General features: G+C 41.3%; 1 protein-coding gene across 1 annotated transcript in view; it reads left to right on the top strand.

Moving 5' to 3' along the window:
• garnl3 (GTPase activating Rap/RanGAP domain like 3) overlaps window positions 1-17,232 on the top strand; it is a 325,572-nt gene that overhangs the window by 208,939 nt on the left and 99,401 nt on the right. The window contains exons 5-6 of the mRNA XM_048613382.1: window positions 12,307-12,415; window positions 14,893-14,938. Coding sequence (XP_048469339.1) covers window positions 12,307-12,415; window positions 14,893-14,938 — 155 coding nt within the window. The remainder of the gene's footprint in view (window positions 1-12,306; window positions 12,416-14,892; window positions 14,939-17,232) is intronic.

Below are 17,232 nucleotides of genomic sequence, written 5' to 3'. Positions count from 1 at the left end.
GTTAGATTATTTCATGCAATAAGGATTGCAGTACCCATAAATCTGTCAGTCTAAACACCTGCTTATCCAGGACCGAGTGATGGACAAGAAGTCAGATCATACAATATTGTTCTATTGATTCATTGAGATAATTTAATTTTCATACTTCTGACACAATCAATGAACTATTCACTGCTAGCTTGCCTGTTTTTACATGCCTTAATCTGTACTAAATTAAAGTTGCTGACCCTTATGCAATGATTGACAGGCATGTTCACTGTAGGTAGGATGCTAAGAGAGACAGCATTTCAAATGATTTCCACAAACTAATGTCAAAAGAACCAAAGAATATTGATGAACTTTAAACTTGTATCTTTACTAGCTAATCTTTAATTCTGGTCATTTAATTAGATATTGTGCAGTAACATACATTTACTTTTGGACCTCGGGCTTTTCATCTAAAGATTGAACTTGGTGATAGGTTTAATTAAAATGCTGATTGCTAATTATAACTTTTTACTCCAGTGCATTTTTTACAAATTCAGAGCTTTGAAGAACACGCAACTTCAAAGGATCTGTCAGATCAGTCGAACTTAAAAAGAAATGTATCCAGAAGCAGAGCGGGGAGATTTGGTTCTCATTTAATGTTTGAAATGTGACTGTTTTGTAAAATATTACTTCTGTTTGCAAATGCTGTTAAATGATACAGCCAGATGTCAAAATTCATCGATGTATCATCTGCATGTTCTCTTTTAACAGTCCTCGGCCATTTAGAGATTTTTATGCATTAAAATAGTTATCTTGTAAGACTAATTTACTATAACAGTAACACGGTAACCCGCTTGATTGGCACCACATCCACTCCCTCCACCACCAACTCTCAGTAACAGCAGTGTGTACTATCTACAAGATACTCTCCTGAAATTCACCTCCTTAGATGGCACCTTCCAAACCCTCGATCCCTTCCACCTAGAAGGACAAGGGCAGCAGATAAATGGGAGCACCACCACCTTCAAGTTCCCCTCCAAGCCACTCGCCATTCTGTCTTGGAAATATATGCTGTTTCAGTATCCTGGAACTCCATCCCTAAGAGCATTGTGGGTCAACCCATGGCATATGGACTGCAGGGGTTCAAGAAGGCAGCTGACTCACACTTTCTTGATGGTAGCTAGGGACAGACAATAAATGCTGGCCAGCCAACAATATTCAGCCCCCTGAGTGAATAAATATATGTATATATATATTGTGCCTTTGTTTTAATGAACCATCTCAAAGCACATCAGAGGCACAATACAAAGCACAGAAGGAAATATTAAGCCAGATAAACAAAATCTTGGTCAAAGTGGTAGGTTTAATGAAGTGTGTTCAAGGGCGAAAGTGAGGTTGATACATATAGAGGTATAGGAGGGAATTTCAGAGCTTGGGACCTGATGACTAAGTGGATAGCCACTAGTGGTGAAGCAGTTACAACTGGGACTGCACAGGAGGCCAGAATTAGAGGAGTGCAGATATCTCGCAACATTGTGTATATTCCAGAGGTGAGGAGGGATAAAGCCATGGATCGATTTTAAATCAAGGGAGGTCATTTTAAAATCAATCATTTCCAGTCAGTACTGATGAATGGTGTATCAACCATACCAACTGCTTTTGTACTTTTTAAAGATATTGATGGTCTTGCTGTGTATTCTCAGAATTTTCTGTTTTTTCTTGGACTTCTACCATGTTCAGTTTGTATCATTATTTTTGATGCTATTTTACAAGTTTCTTGTCAGTCAGGAAGTCTCCAATTCTGTCTAGTGCCCTGCTAGTAATTTATTTTGCTGGAACCCTTGCTTTTGACAGTTGCCAATTCATATCTGACCTTTTCCTCTTGCCCACAGTTGTCATTGCTATTCCATTACTTTCCTTTTCATTATTTTGCCTGGTAAGCTGACAGAGTCAATAGGAGTCATCATTAACAATATAGATTTGCAGAAAAATACAGACAAGGGATTAGATTTTAATTTCCTATGCCATGTAGTTTTGTCAAATGTTCTGTGATGTCTCCCTTATCTAGATTATTGGTTCATTAGATGTTGGACTATGTAAGGACATCTGTTGTTTTACTGTGGATGCTGAGGGTTTTCTCCATTGTATTTTCCTTTTGTAATTGTGCACCACTCTCAATTAGCAATGCATTCCCTTTAGAAGGCTAACATTCTTGACGGTTTGAAGGAGTGACTGTCTGAGTCTCTTGCTGACTTCCTTCTCATTGTTTCTTTTATTCCTCAGAAGTGTTTGTTTGACCCAGTATACTGCTTCCCAATTAGTGATAGCTCATTCTCCATTCATCACCACCCTGTGTTCTTCATTATCAACATTACCATGGCCATGTTCATTTGCACAGATCTGGAAGCAGAGTCCTCCTGGTCATGGGCAATGAATTTGGAGATTTACTGTTGCATACCTCTACTAGTATCGATGGCTCCCAGTGTATAGGTCTCACCTAGTTGGTGGCAACACCAAAGTAAGCTTCCTGGATTAGCCAAACCTGCACTGAAATAAATGAATCTCCCGACCCTGCTCCACCTGGCATATTTACATCCCTGATCTCTACAATCAAGAAGCCTCCCTTTTCTTCTTTCCCAGCTCAGTCAGAAAATCCAATATGTTTATCCTTGGCATTGTTACCAGCTGTGTGAAATTAGCACTTCTAAACTGGTGTTCATCCAGTTTTCAGCCACATATAAAAATAGCTTAGCTTAAGCAATAGTATGCTGAGCAGTAGTGAATTTGAATATTCACATAATGATCTGTGAATTCTGATAATGCGACAGAACTGTACAGATATCTTTGTGCCTAACAATCCAAATATCTGAGCCAACAGCTTTTTGGTGCCATGTGTCTCATGTCATCCATTCTACTGAAATGAGTTATGGTAATTTGTATCAACTTGTGAGCATTTCTACTGTTCTGTAGTTGTAGGTTGGTTCACCGAGCTGACTGGTTTTTGTGCAAACCTTCCTGCTTGGTAACAACTTTAGTGCTGTCTAGACTCCGTTGAAGATGTTGTTCTGTTCTGTTCTGAATTTATACAGTCCGCTCTGTTATGGTGGGTAGTTCTGTTTCCAGTTTTGCTCCATAGTGGTATGTAGATGAGGTCTATTTCAACATGTTTGTTTATGGTGCCAGCGGTTGAAAGCCAGGCTTCTAGAAATTCTTGTGTTTGTCCTTTTGTGTTTTGCTTGGTCCTAGTACTGTTATGTTGTCCCAGTTAAACAGATGCCCTTCCATATTGGAGTGAATGGAAATGAGGGCGAGTTGGTCATGCCTTTTTGCTGTGAGTTGGTGTTCGTGTATCCTGGTGGCGAGTTTCCTGCCTGTCTGTCCTGTGTAGTGTTTCTTGCAGTTGCTGCATGGTATTTGATATATCACATTTGTCCTGCTTATTGTGAGTATGGAGTCTTTCGTCTTTGAGAGTAGCTTGAAAAGTGTGGCTGTTGGTTTGTGTGCTATCCTTATTCCAAGAGGTTGTAGGAGTCTTGTAGTCAGTTCCAATATGTTTCTAATATAGGGTAGTGTGGCCAGTGTGTTGAGGCGTACAGTGTCTTCATGGTGTTATTTACTGCCAGGCATTGGTGGATGAAGCTGTTAGGTTTTCACGCAAAGATTTTGTATAGGTGTTAAAGATAACACAGTGTGGAGCCGGAGGAACACAGCAGGCCAGGCAGCATCAGAGGAGCAGGAAAGTCGATGTTTTCGGTCGGGACCCTTCTTCAGAAATGCCCATAGAAGGGCATCAGTTTAACTGGGACAACGTAACAGTACTGGGACAAGCAAAACAAAGACAAGCACTAGAGTTCCTGGAGGCCTGGTTTTCAACTGGTGCAATAAGCAAACGTGTTGAACCCATCTTGGACCCCATCTACATACCACTATGGTGCAAAACCGGAAACAGAACCACCCCCACCGTAATAGACCGGACCGTATAAATTCAGAACAGAACAGAACAACAGTGCTTCAATGGAGGCTACACAGCACCGAAGATGTCACCTAGAAGGGGTATGAAGTGTTTGCACGAATTGAAAGATTAGTGTTTGACTTGGTTTTAGTTAAAATCCTCGAAATGTATGTCAGCTGCGAGTTAGCACTATTTTCTCTGAGTCAGAATGTTACAGGTTGAGATCCCACTCCAGAGATTGAGCACAACATTCAAGGCTGACCCTGCAATGCAGTACAGAGGGAGCACCATCCTGTCAGAGGACAGTATGGAGGGAGCGCCACCCTGTCAGAGGGACAGTGCTGAGGGGGAGTGCCGCACTGTGAGAGGGACAGTGCTGAGGGGGAGTGCTGCACTGTGAGAGGGACAGTGCTGAGGGAGTGCCGCACTGTGAGAGGGACAGTGCTGAGGGAGTGCCGCACTGTGAGAGGGACAGTGCTGAGAGAGTGCCGCACTGTGAGAGGGACAGTGCTGAGGGAGTGCCGCACTGTCAGAGGGACAGTACTGAAAGAGCGCTGCACTGTCAGAGGGACAGTACTGAGGGGGCGCCGCACTGTCAGAGGGACAGTACTGAGGGAGTACTGCACTCTTGCAGGGTCAGTACTGAAGGAGCACCACACTGTCAGAGGTGCCATTCTTCAGATGAGATATTCAAGCCCTGCCAGCTCGGGGGTATGTAAACAATCCCAGGGCACATTCTCTTTAAAGGTCTGGCGAGTTCTGCTGAAGTTCTGGGCAGAACTGCTCCTGGAAACAACACGACAAGAAACAGAATTCCTCTTCGTTCTCACATTGTTGTTTGTGGGAGTTTGCCGTGAGCGAGTTGATTTCCATATTTCCTATATTTCAACAGTGACTACACTCCTACAGCTGGAACATGATATGGAATGCTTAGTGACCATGCAAAGTGCTATATGAATGCAGTTTGTTTTTAAACATGAGGAACTTGGGTGTGGGGTTGGTTCCAGGCTCCCCTTCGTGAGTAGAACACCCTGAATTTTTGTTGCTCACGTTCTATTCTTTGCAGATGATTATGAAGATGTGGAAGGGGCCTGGTTAAGTGTTTAGCCAGCTTGGACCAGCTATCACAGGGGAGTGGAACTGGCTTGTCGTTAGAGAGCCCACAGTAGGGAAAGACACCATTCAGGCCATCATATCTGCACTGAGCCTCCGAACAGCATTCCATCCAGACCCCCTAACCCTGCATTTCCCATGGCTAACCCACCTAGCCCGCACATCACTGGACACTATGGGGTAATGTAGCATGGATAATCCACCTAACCTGCACATCTTTGGACTGTGGGAGGAAACCGGAGCACCCGGAGGAAATCCACATAGATACGAGGAGACTGCGCTAACTCCATTCTGTCAGTCACCCGAGGCTGGAATTGAACCAGGGTCCCTCGCTCAGTGCCATCCTTTTCCTGCTTGTCAGAGTTGTATTTTGTATCGCCCGTTCAGTGGCTTTAGACTTTAGAACATTGACGTGGATTCTCAAGTCAATGAGTCCTGTGTGTTAACTTCTTCAACACTCTGTTGATAAAGTTCAGGCTTTAACCAGGCTGCCCTGCACCTGTCCCAGAATGCTGCCAAATAGCGGAGAGGTAATTCTGCCTTAAACTGGATGCTGACTTCTGTTCAAGCTGTCCATTTTCTGTTGTGTGTGTGTGTGTGTGTGTGTGTGTGTGTGTACCTCACTATTGTACCTAATTATTTAAACCAAACCTTCCAGTTGACCTCACACCCACACACGTGCCTGCCTGCAAGAAGCTTCCCAATGGTTCTATTGTATTAACTCTGACTTGACTACTCAAGCTGCTCTTCTTGTTCCCACAGTAATACATTACAGTTTCCTGAAACGTGCTGAGCAGGCTAATGTAGGTGTGCGTTTAAAACGACTCCCACAATGCCATCAATACAAAGCGACTGGATGATATCGTAACTGAAAGTTTATCTTATTCAACCTACTCACAGGTTATCATAAAAGCTTTATTGTCGGTAAACATCAGTAAAGCAATCCCAACAGCTTCCCATCATTGTTGGTCAGAATTCTAATCTCGTGGCATAGGTTTTGTAGAGGTCCTTCCTCTGGTGCCTGCCCCTACCTCCACTTATTGGTGGTGCGTTTAAGAATCTCACCTCAAAGTTAACAGCACGTCATTGAAACAGGAAACAAAATGATCATGAGAACGGCTAAAAAAAAAATTCCTATCCAGATTATTTTAATTCTAATGCATAATGGCCAGAGTAAATTGAAAACAGAATTGATTATCATGTTGCCTCAACTTAAAGAGACTTTATTCTCCTATTACTGGGATGATGTACTCGAGCTGCAGTAAAGATGCCTGTGTGGATTTTTCTCATCGGACTGATAGTTGGATGATTCAGGATCAGGACACCAAGTGCCGCTCTCCTGTCTTACCTGTGCTTGCTGGCTGCTCCCACGCAAACGTGTCTTGATTTTAGAAGTCTCATCCTTCTTTACAAATCTCTCCCTCTCTTTAACTTCTCCTGTGTCACAGCCCTGTAATGTATCTGCCCTTCTCTAATCCAGGTCCCTTGAGCATCCCCTGATATTAATCACTCTACCTTTGGTGGCTGCACCTTCAGTTGCCTAGCCCCCAAGTTCTGCCTACATGTCTCCATTTCTCTAGCTCATCTTTCCCTTCAAGATGCTCCTTAAAATCTTTCTTTGACCAAGCTTTTGTCCACTGGACCTCATATCTCTTCTGTGCCTTGGTGTCATTTTTCTGTAATGCTCCTAAGAAGCACATTTTTACGCCATTAAAGGTATTTAATAGATAGAAGTTGTTTTGCTGTAAGTGTACAGTCAGCCTTCAGTTCTGACTGCTACACAACTTCATCATGATTGAGAGATGACCTGATAGAAGTTGATAAAATAATGGGGCTAATGATGGTTATCATTTCTCTAGGATGGGGGATTTCAAGACTTGGGGGCACATTTTTAAGGTGAGAGGAGAGAGATTTAAAAAAGAAATGCAGGGCAAATTTTTTACACAGAGGGTGGTTCACGTGTGGAATGAACTTCCTGAGGAAGTGGTGGATAAGTGTACTTTTGCAACATTTAAAAGACATTTGGATAAGTACATGAATAGGAAGGGTTTAGAAGGATATGGGCTAAATGCTGACAAATGGGACGAGGTCAGATTGAGATATCTGGTTGGCACCGACAAGTGGGATTTAAGGGTCAGTTTCTGTGCTGTCTTACTCTATAACTCTAAGATATTACAGGATCCATATGAAATCAGGAATTGACAGTGCTCAGCTGAATGTTGAAAACGGTTTCATTTTGTTAAGAAAGGTGAAGAAAGCGTCAGTTTATCTGCTTGTTTCACTGAAAATTGCCAGCAGTAGGCAAAAGTCTATCCAGAGAGAAGGAGGACCCTAACACCAATCTGGACTCAGCTAATATTAACATTCACACATTATCAATGTGCAAAAATGTCTTCTGAAGTCTACAATTGGGTATCCTCAGCAATCTATAGATCTACTGAAGACTTCTTTGAGAAAGCAGCAGATACCCAACTGATAGAGTTTGTAGAGTTAAGAAGTGCCACAGAGAAGCTCAAAACTGAGCTTCAAATTGAGGCTTGAATATATTTGAATTAAGAATGAATTGGAACATCCTACTATCCCCTCAGACATGGTGATTCTGAGGAGAGTTTAAATGCATATGTAAAAAGTACATTTCCCCTTTTTAATAAATGCCATTCCTGTTCCAGAACTGAGTGCCTCCCAGATTAACAGGCTGTCTCTCTCTCTGTCATTCCCATAACTGAAATAACTCCAAAAAGGCCGCTATCCCATCACCAAGTCACCCTTTATTTACACGTGGGGAAAGTCCTTGACAGTGGTACAGCTCCCTCAGAGTGAAAATGATGTCTCACGCTCCGGTTTTTAATCTTTCAGCCAGGGCTCCCTGATTGGACCAGATTAACAGCCCCAATCAGGGAACTCATATTATATGGGGTCTACCCACCTGACCTCATTACAATCATTGCAGTTATTTAGCCTTGTTTTGCATAAAACAATAACTTCATGCACTTCTGGGCTTAAGATCACAACTTACATTTAAAAGGACTAGACTAGAAAGTGATAAAAGTGGCCTCCCAGAGTCAGGTGAATTTTGAGACTCAAAATTACTTTGTGTCTCTGGAAAGTTCTACGTTAAATGATCCTGGGTGAGTGTCTCTTGCCTGAATGGACATGCTGGGAGTAAAAAAAAATCTGTAGAATTCATAGCTTTTGTGGACTTATCAAATCCCAGATGCACTGTCTCCGAACTCAAACTTTCACACAGAGAGCTGTAGAGAAACCAGCCCATCACACATTGTAATGAACCATCCAGCCTCCATTATTTAGCAATGGCCTCTAACTCTGAATCGCCTAAGAGGGAAATGATCAGGTGATCACAAGAGAAAACGAACCTCGTAACAAATCTTACATACTACTAGAACCAGGGAGAAATGAATCGGTGTAGAAACCGGGGATTTATTTTGTTTTTTTTTAAAGGTCTTCTTGAGACTTTCCTCAAGGGCTACTTTTTGATTTTCATTTGTTCTTTTCTTATTACATAGAAACTTAGAAGATAAATCATTTGGTCATTTGAGTCGGTCATTTGACCCCTTGAGCTACCCCATTTATTATGACCATGAAACTCCACACCCTAATCCTGTCCTGCCCCCATATACCCTGGAGTTACACCTACCTCCTTCTTCAAAACCAGCAACAGTGACCAGTGGGGGAATTGAACTCATAACCATGGTATTATTAGCACCAGGTACTAGTCATCTGAACTAACCAGCCAGCACCATAATTGCTGATAGTTGTCATTGTCACTATTACAGAGATGAGATTTCAATTCCAGATGTATTAGTTTTTTTTTACAGCTGCTGTGGTAGAATTTGAACCCATGTGTTCCCAGAGCATTAGCCTCACTAACTCATTCATTAGGTCAGTCATAGTGTTGTCTTCTATGTTAACATGTTAACGTATGGGAGCAGAACTAGAAAAATTCATCAATATCCTTGACAAATATTAGCCATTTATTAACTTTAACACAAGGAAAACTTTCATTCCATAGACAAAGCCATTACTTAAATTTGGACAATACAAGAGGCATAAGTTAACAATGAAAGTGTTTTTTAAAAATAAATAACATGCTCTTCTACATCAAAAAAGTCATCTCCCAAAGCATGACTTCCTCAGCCCAGTAAGATCACAGCAAATATATGCACTTAATATTGCATACATATAAAGCTGGAACATTTTAACCAGGGTTTTTTAATCCCTTTAAATTTAAATTTAATAATTGGCATTCATTACAGTAGCATCCACTACATTTTTCCTCGTTAGTAGTTTCTGAATTTATGCAACCTTAAACTAGCAATTCTACTTTCATTTCATGTTCTCCTGGCATCCAGTTAACTGAAAATTTCCTTAGAGACAGGTTTAAAACTGTTCTGTCCTGTTTGCAACCTCCCTCTCACCACTCCATACACCTGGAAGGTTGCTTCTTTTTCCAACCTTTTATGGCCTCCCACTATCCACTATCCACTCCCTCTATCCCCTTGCAGCCTCCTGAAACTTGCATATCTGTGATGAATGCCAGTGCTATAGTGCTGCAATTCTGGGAAGTTAAGGTCTTAGGGATTTGAGTCGTTCCTTAGGCACTCCCATTTATTTCCTGGAACCTCTTGTGCCGTTGCGCACACACTCTTACCAAAACAGTTGGCACAAAGTTTGGGCCTGAAAAAGTCATGACCATATTTGAGTCCTATCCCCATTTGCAGTAGCAATGCACCCCCTGATTCACCCTCTGGAAGTCAGTCAGTTAACAACCTACCTCCAGGATCACCATTCAATTAGAGCTGGTGAGCAGTGTGAGGAGTGTCATGCCTCACTGGGGTAACGCACTAGATATCAAGTCCTGCTATTCCTGGAGTTGTCACAAAAGTTAAACATTTTAGTAAAGAATGAAAAGTCCCCAGTTTATTTGCCAAGCTAACCCAGGTAAACAGAAAACATGGACCGGATTTCTGTACTTAGCAAGAACTGCTATTTATTACAAATGACTAGATTCTAACCACTGGTATACAACTAGGATCAGTCAACATATAACAGTACTAGGTGAAATTCCAATCTCCTTATAAATTCCTCTGCCCGTAACACGCAGAGAAAAAAGCATTGATGTTATGAATGGAGGGAAAAAATATCTGAGGCAGCATTTCAGTGGTACCGGTCCACAGAGTTTGCTGAGATAAGGACAGAAGAACTAACAGCAGGAGTAGGCAATTCAGTCCTCAAGCTTGCTCTGCCATTAAATATGATCATAGCTGATCTCATTGATCCTTTTAATGGCCAGGATTTTCTGGTGTTTGATCTCTTTTCTCCGGGCTATTTTCAGTTTTCACAGGAGGCACCAGCAATTAGTAATGAGCTGCAAAGTCTCTTAGTTACTCATTAAAGGCTCTATCTTACAGCAACCGGTGAAGGTAAATAAACTGGCTCTCCTCATGCTTTAGATACTTTACTGGAGAAGTACACACCATCTACCCCTTGCAGCAGTCAGAAGGCTTCTGCCATCATCGTTCACACCCACAAGCTGTTCAGCTACCCCAGGAGCCAATCAGATAGCTGTTGTTACCTGAAGGTGTTTGGCATCCAGCACAACTGGTCACAACTCTACAAACCGATCAGCCACTGGTTGCTGGCCGAATCTCATTTTATATGCACACACTTGTGCTGGCTCATCGACAAACAGCCTTCCTGATTGCTTGAAAAAATCAACAGTGTAAACACCACTTACAATGAGTTTCAGTAACTTGTTTTTAAAAATGCATTGGTTTTAAAACAGTCCTTTTCAATTTTATTTCCTGATCAAAAGTACAGAAAAATATAATTATATGATCTTCACAGAAGGCAGGAGCTGTTTAAAAACTGATACTATACGTTGAATTAGGCAGCGAAGACTTTCAGAGAGTTATAAGGCTTTGGTTGTAAATCTATACTTAGCACAAACACCCAGTTTCCGTCTTTCCCTTCTGGGCTATTTCCCTGTTCTGAAACCGATTCTACCTCCAGGGCAGAACCTGGACTTTTGTTTTTGTACATCAACCACCAAATTACCCAGTTAATAAATTAAAACAAGCAACAAATTAAAAGCACTGCTGACCAGGAGCAGGGCAACAGTAACAAAAATAAAGGGAGGATAGGAAGAGAGTGATGGGGCTAACTTAAAATGGAGTTGGAGGAGAGAGAATGCACTGCAGATCCCATGGTGGAGACTTCTGGCTAAATGTGTAGAGGCTATCCGTGCACACTGTGTACTCCCTCCCCAAGGACACCATGATACAAACATGGCCACTGAACAGGGGAAGACAGTCAGAAACTGTGACCTCCTCGATGGCCCATTGCCTAAATCAGTTAATGGGCTACATTATCCAGGAAGCACCACAAAATCTCATAGATGTGCCCCAATATCTGCACATTGGCCAAAGCAATCTTAAGTTTGCTCATCCATCATCCCCTTTCTCTCCTCACCACTCCTCCAGAATCCTGTCTGCAACTGCAAGGGCCTGGTAGCATTTCCCCAGTAAAAGTGCTCCCAGTAAAAATTGATACAGATTGTAGATTCCATGAATTAATATAACTTTGATCAGTGCATTTATTGGTTTGAATTATAGATTGGAATTGATGAATTATAGACTGGAGCTGTTGGGAATAAATTGCAATGTATTTTCCAAGCATGGTTATGAACGGATGTTGTGTAAATCTGCCCATGTTTTTTAGTACACAAATAGATTGGAGCAGGAGTTTAGTGTCCTTGGAGCTTAGAGTAATTAAGCCTCATCTCTGATTAGGTTCCAGGTATTATGGAGCTGTAACCTTTACAGACCTGACTAAATATTAACTCAGCAGGTAAGTTGTGTAATGTCAATTAAAATGATTGGATAGTGACATTGCCAGATGTTTCAGATGCTTATTTCAGCAAGGAAACCATCAGAGAACTCAAATCTTCCTGGTGTTTCAATTTGGTAAAAGTAAGTACCTTAGACAAATTAAGGTTTGTAAAGAAGGGAATGTTTCAGTAGTGAGCCATGCTAAGAGGCCCGAAGGATGACATCTGAAACAATCAAAAACAGAAATTGCTGGAGAAGCTTCATCAGAAGGGTCACTGGACTGAAATGTTAACTTTGCTTTCTCTTCACAGATGTTGCCAGACCAGTTGAGTTTCTCCAGCAATTTCTGCATTTTCATTTCAGATCTCCATCATCCACAGTTCTTTGTTTTATTGAATGATGACATCTGTTCTCTTTGTTTTCCAGGTGGAAAGGAAACGCCATATTGGGAATGACATTGTAACCATTGTCTTCCAAGAGGGAGAGGAATCATCACCGTCTTTCAAACCATCTATGATCCGTTCCCACTTCACACGTATCCTCTTCCCTTGTGTTTCCAATATGCTTACTCGATAGAGCCTGAGAGGCTTCGGTTAAAAGATTTATGCCCTTTACAGATTATTCTCTCCTTCATTTCAACATCCTTCACCTCCCACTAAATCATGACCTGTCTACTATGGGAGACTTCACTTTTAAGCCTGTTTTCTCAAAAGCTTTGTCCATGATGTTACTGTTTTTATTTTGCATTGAGCTGTATGCCTGCAGCTTCAATTTGCAACAGACCTTGGAATGGCTGACAATTTTCATGCCTGGGAATTGGGTTTGTAAGTTGGGTGCACAAAGTACTCAAATGACCCAGTGTCAGCAAAAACACCAGTTCATGAGTCCAAATCCGTTTCATTGTAAAGTACGTGAACATTGATTGCATGTTTCTTGACTCCTACGCTTTAGCGTAGTCTGAGGTCACACATGGCATGTCCATTTGGGAAATTCCTGACTATTTGTCAAGTGTGTGGTTTCTCAGTGTATATATCACTGATACTGTGACGTAACTTATCCAATATCTTTTCAATAAATCTCATTGAATCCTGGAAATATGAAGGGTGTGAAAACATGGTAGTTGGGCCTCTGCAAGAACCTCTTCACCTGCTCTGATAAATAAAGGGCATTTTGCTACTCAATATGCAACCCCTTCACCCTTTGCTCCACGTCCTACTTTTAATCATAAGTTACAGGTAGAGTTTCTGGCTTTCTTTTTATGGGATTGAGGGATTAACGTTTGATCAGAAACTGAAATGTTGAGATATACTTGTGTCTGTTTGAACAGCAATGACTTATTACCATAACCTTTGTACTTTTTAACATGAGCATTCCACTGTGTTTTATGGCTAAAGCTGCATTTCTCAGTCTAATCTACATAGTATTAGCTGTTGGATTTTTAAAAAAATCCTTCATGAGATATAGGCAGCACTGGCAAGGCCAGCTTTCATTGCCCATCGCTATTTGGTCCAAAACTGTGTGGCTTGCTAGGGCAGTTAAGAATCAACTGCACCACTCTGGGCTGATTTTGTTTTCTCTCTCTGCTGTGGACATTCTACTGTTGCAATTGAGGAACTTGCTGTTTCTTGAAATTTTCTTTTTTTTTTAACTCCGCTGCATAAGACCATCACCCCTTTCTTGCAATAAATTTCCTCCTGCACTCTTTGACCTCTTCTACAACTACCACATCTGACACTGTACCTTTTATTGTGTTTCCATCATATGATAACCATACCCACCTGCTGCAGCATTGAAGACTTGTGCAACTGATTTAAATGTGCGCGGCTGTGAACTACACTTTGAATTTACCAAATTTTTAGATTTGGTTTTCCCTTACTTTTTATGACTGTCCTCCACTGCAGTGCGAAAACACAGTAATACAGGAAATGCACTGCAAAGTGTCAGCAGAACACAACTACTGAAGGAGAGAGACTAAAAGGTGAATCTAGGAAGTAGTAGAACAAACCTTCTTCTCTTGCTTGGTATTATCCAGACATCCCAGAATTCAAACTCCAAGAAAAGAATAATCGTAAAAAGTAAAGGAATACCAACGATAAATGTTCTAAATATCTCGCTGATGTTAATTCTGCATTGGTTATGGGTGACAGGGAATCATTTGTCCAATTTCAATCATAATTTACCATTGAAGCCACCAGCACTGTGTAATGTTATAATACTGTTTTATTTGTAAAGAAATAATTTTTTTTCCTTTGTTCACTCACGGGATGTGGGTGTCATTGGCTAGGCAGCATTTATTGCCCATCCCTAATTGCCCAGAGGGCAGTTAAAAGTCAACCACTTTGCTGTGGGTCTGGAGTCACATATAGATCAGACCAGGTAAGGATGGCAGTTTCCTTCCCTAACGGACATGAGTGAACAGATGGGTTTTTCCCTGACAATCGGCAATGGATTCACGGTCATTGTTAGATTCTTAATTCCAGATATTTAATTGAATTCAAATTCCACCATCTGCCATGGTGGGATTCGAACCCAGGATCCCAGAACTTTATCTGGGTCTCTGGATTAACAGTCCAGCGATAATATTGCTAGGCTATCACCTCCCCCCATAAATCATGTTAAATGATCTCTTGCCCATTAGATTCAGAGCATAATTTTATTAAAAACTATATAGTCCGTTTTGTATTTCACTGTTGTGTTAACTAACTTCAGTATTGTGTTGTAAAGTGCCATTTAAAATAAAATTGCAATGATAAACACATTAAACCAGAAATATTTCTCCCATCAGTAGCTTGAATTGAGAATTTAGAGTGGGGCACAGCTGGTTTTATTAATAAAGTCAAATTATAGCTTCACCGATACAATCCATAAACTGTTTAATTGAAATAAGCATTGAGTTATTGTCTGTGATTCTTTGTTGATATAACAATCACTCACTGAAAGACCAGCAAAACAATTCTAACTTTGTATTATTGATGGTGGAAAATATGCTTCGTTCTTTAGCCTGTGCCACAGATATTTTTGCCTTAGTCCGATATAACAAGCAAAACGATAGCTATCGGTAAGTCAAGACTCTCCCATCCTTTATGTCTTTGTTATATTCTGTTTTGAGGGAATGGGAAGGAAAAGGGGGGGATTACAGCAATATGGCTGGATGTCAGGTAGTGTGCAGTAACACCTGTGATTCCTCAATGGGGGAGCATATTGGAAACCAAGCCCCGCTATTCCACAGATTTAGAAGAATGACGGGGAATGTAATAGAAACATGTAAAATTGTGAAGGGAACGGATAAGGTAGAAGCAGGGAGGTTGTTTCCATGGGTGAAACTGGAACTAAGGGGAATAGCCTCAAAATGAGGAGGAGCAGATTTAGAACAGAGATTAGGAGGAACTTCTTCACCTAAATTGTTATGAATCTGTGGAATTCCCTGCCCAGTGAAGCAATTGAGGCTACCTCATTGAATGTTTTTAAGGCAAAGATAGATAGATTTTTGAACAGTAAAGGAATTAGGGTGATGATGAACGGGCGGGTAAGGGGAGCTGAGTCCACGAACAGATCAGCCAAGTTTTTTTTTGACCGGTGGAACAGGCTGGACGGGCCATATGGCCTACTCCTGCTCCTATTTCTAATGTTCTTATGTGAATCATAACAAGTTAAAGACTTTTTTTTTAAAAAAGTATGCAAAATTCCCTCATTTTCTTGTCCTTTAGACTCAGGTTGATAGAAATTGTAGACCAGATTTCTGTCGAAATTAATAGATTCCAGAGACGAGCAAATAAACATGAACTGTCAATATATGACTCCAAGTTATTAAATAAAACCCTACGAGCACATTCAGAAAGACACAAAAAAGGGTGTTATGGGTAGAGGGAAAGACTGGGAAGTAGTTCAATTGTCCTTGTCCGCAGGATTCACTAAGATGATTCTTGTACCTTCTGGAGAAACTGTTTTCTCCAGGTATTTTCACTTGTTTATAGGAGGCACAGGGTGACTGCTTCAGACTTATAGGTTTAAAGCCACATATTACAGCAACTGATGAGAAGAAACCCATCTCTTCAGGCTTGAGGTGTTCCTTTAGTGCTTGTGACCAAACATTCATACGCACGGGCTGTCTAGCTACGTGGGAACCAATCACAAAGTCAATGGTTGGCAGAAGGCTTTGTCATCAACAACTGGTCACCACTGCACAGACCAATAAGCAATCTGTTGCTGGCTGAATCTCTCTTCGTACATATCCCCGACCCCTGCTTATCTCCACTAACTTCTCCCATTGCTTGAACAAATAGTAGCATAAACACATTTAACTATGTCAGGTAACTTGCTTTTTATTTAAAGTACGGTTACCCTGTCCACAATCATTGATTTTTAAAACTGTACTTTCCCCATTTCAGCCCACAGTCAAAAATACGGAAGAGTAAAAAGATATGTTGTTTTACTGCATGTTGAAGCATAGCCAGTGTAACCATTGGGCAAACCACACAGTCACCCAGAGTAGCTAAATTTTGGGGAATAGGTTGGGATGGCCAGCAATAAACTGAATGAGCTGTTCAGCAAACCACATGAATAACAGGCATTAGGAGCAGGAATGAAAAGTCTAGATTAACCGATATGTATCCACTGACAAACGTATGGACTTCCAAGTTGCAGTCATTCCCAAAATGTCACAATATATTCATTTGTTGTCTTGATGGGATAGTGTTACAGATTACATGACTATTCCAAAACTACAAATCAGTAAATACTAGCCAAAGGTGTAATTGAATACAGCCCGATCCATCTTAAGGATTATTGATTTTGTAAATTGCACATGAAATCGTCGAGTAACTTTTGCAGGAATGTGGTGTTACATGGTGTGTGAGTTGTAATGAATATTTCTTCTTGGAAATATCCTGGGAAAAGTGTAGAACATTGAGAATGTACAATCACTGTCATAATATTCTCCTTGTTCCTGTAACATAAGTTATAAATGCCAAATCTTCATTCATACAGTGTTCACAATGTTTCATTTCAAAAGTCAGCAGTGGGAGGGTGGGGCACAGAGGGTGGGTTGGTGCACAAGGGTAAAGATTTGTCTATGCCTCCCCATAGTCCTGTGTTGGGAATAAGCATTGCCCAGGCCCATGGATTGGGAGCGGGCCGCTCCCTGTACCCCTGATCGCAACGGAACCACACACGCGAAGCAATAAGCTGAGGTGAAACATCTCCTTATGGGTAGAATAGGGAAGGGAAAATCAGACCACAGAGATAACAAGGTGTGGAGCTGGATGAACACAGCAGGCCAAGCAGCATCAGAGGAGCAGGAAGGCTGATGTTTCGGGCCTAGACCCTTCTTCAGAAATGGGGGAGGGGAAGGGG

The sequence above is a fragment of the Rhincodon typus genome, chromosome 28 (genome assembly GCF_021869965.1).
Source record: "Rhincodon typus isolate 14 chromosome 28, sRhiTyp1.1, whole genome shotgun sequence".
NCBI classification, from domain to species: Eukaryota; Metazoa; Chordata; class Chondrichthyes; order Orectolobiformes; family Rhincodontidae; genus Rhincodon; species Rhincodon typus.
The sequence above is the reverse complement of the archived record's forward strand: the minus strand, read 5'-3'. Positions and strand labels throughout refer to the sequence as shown.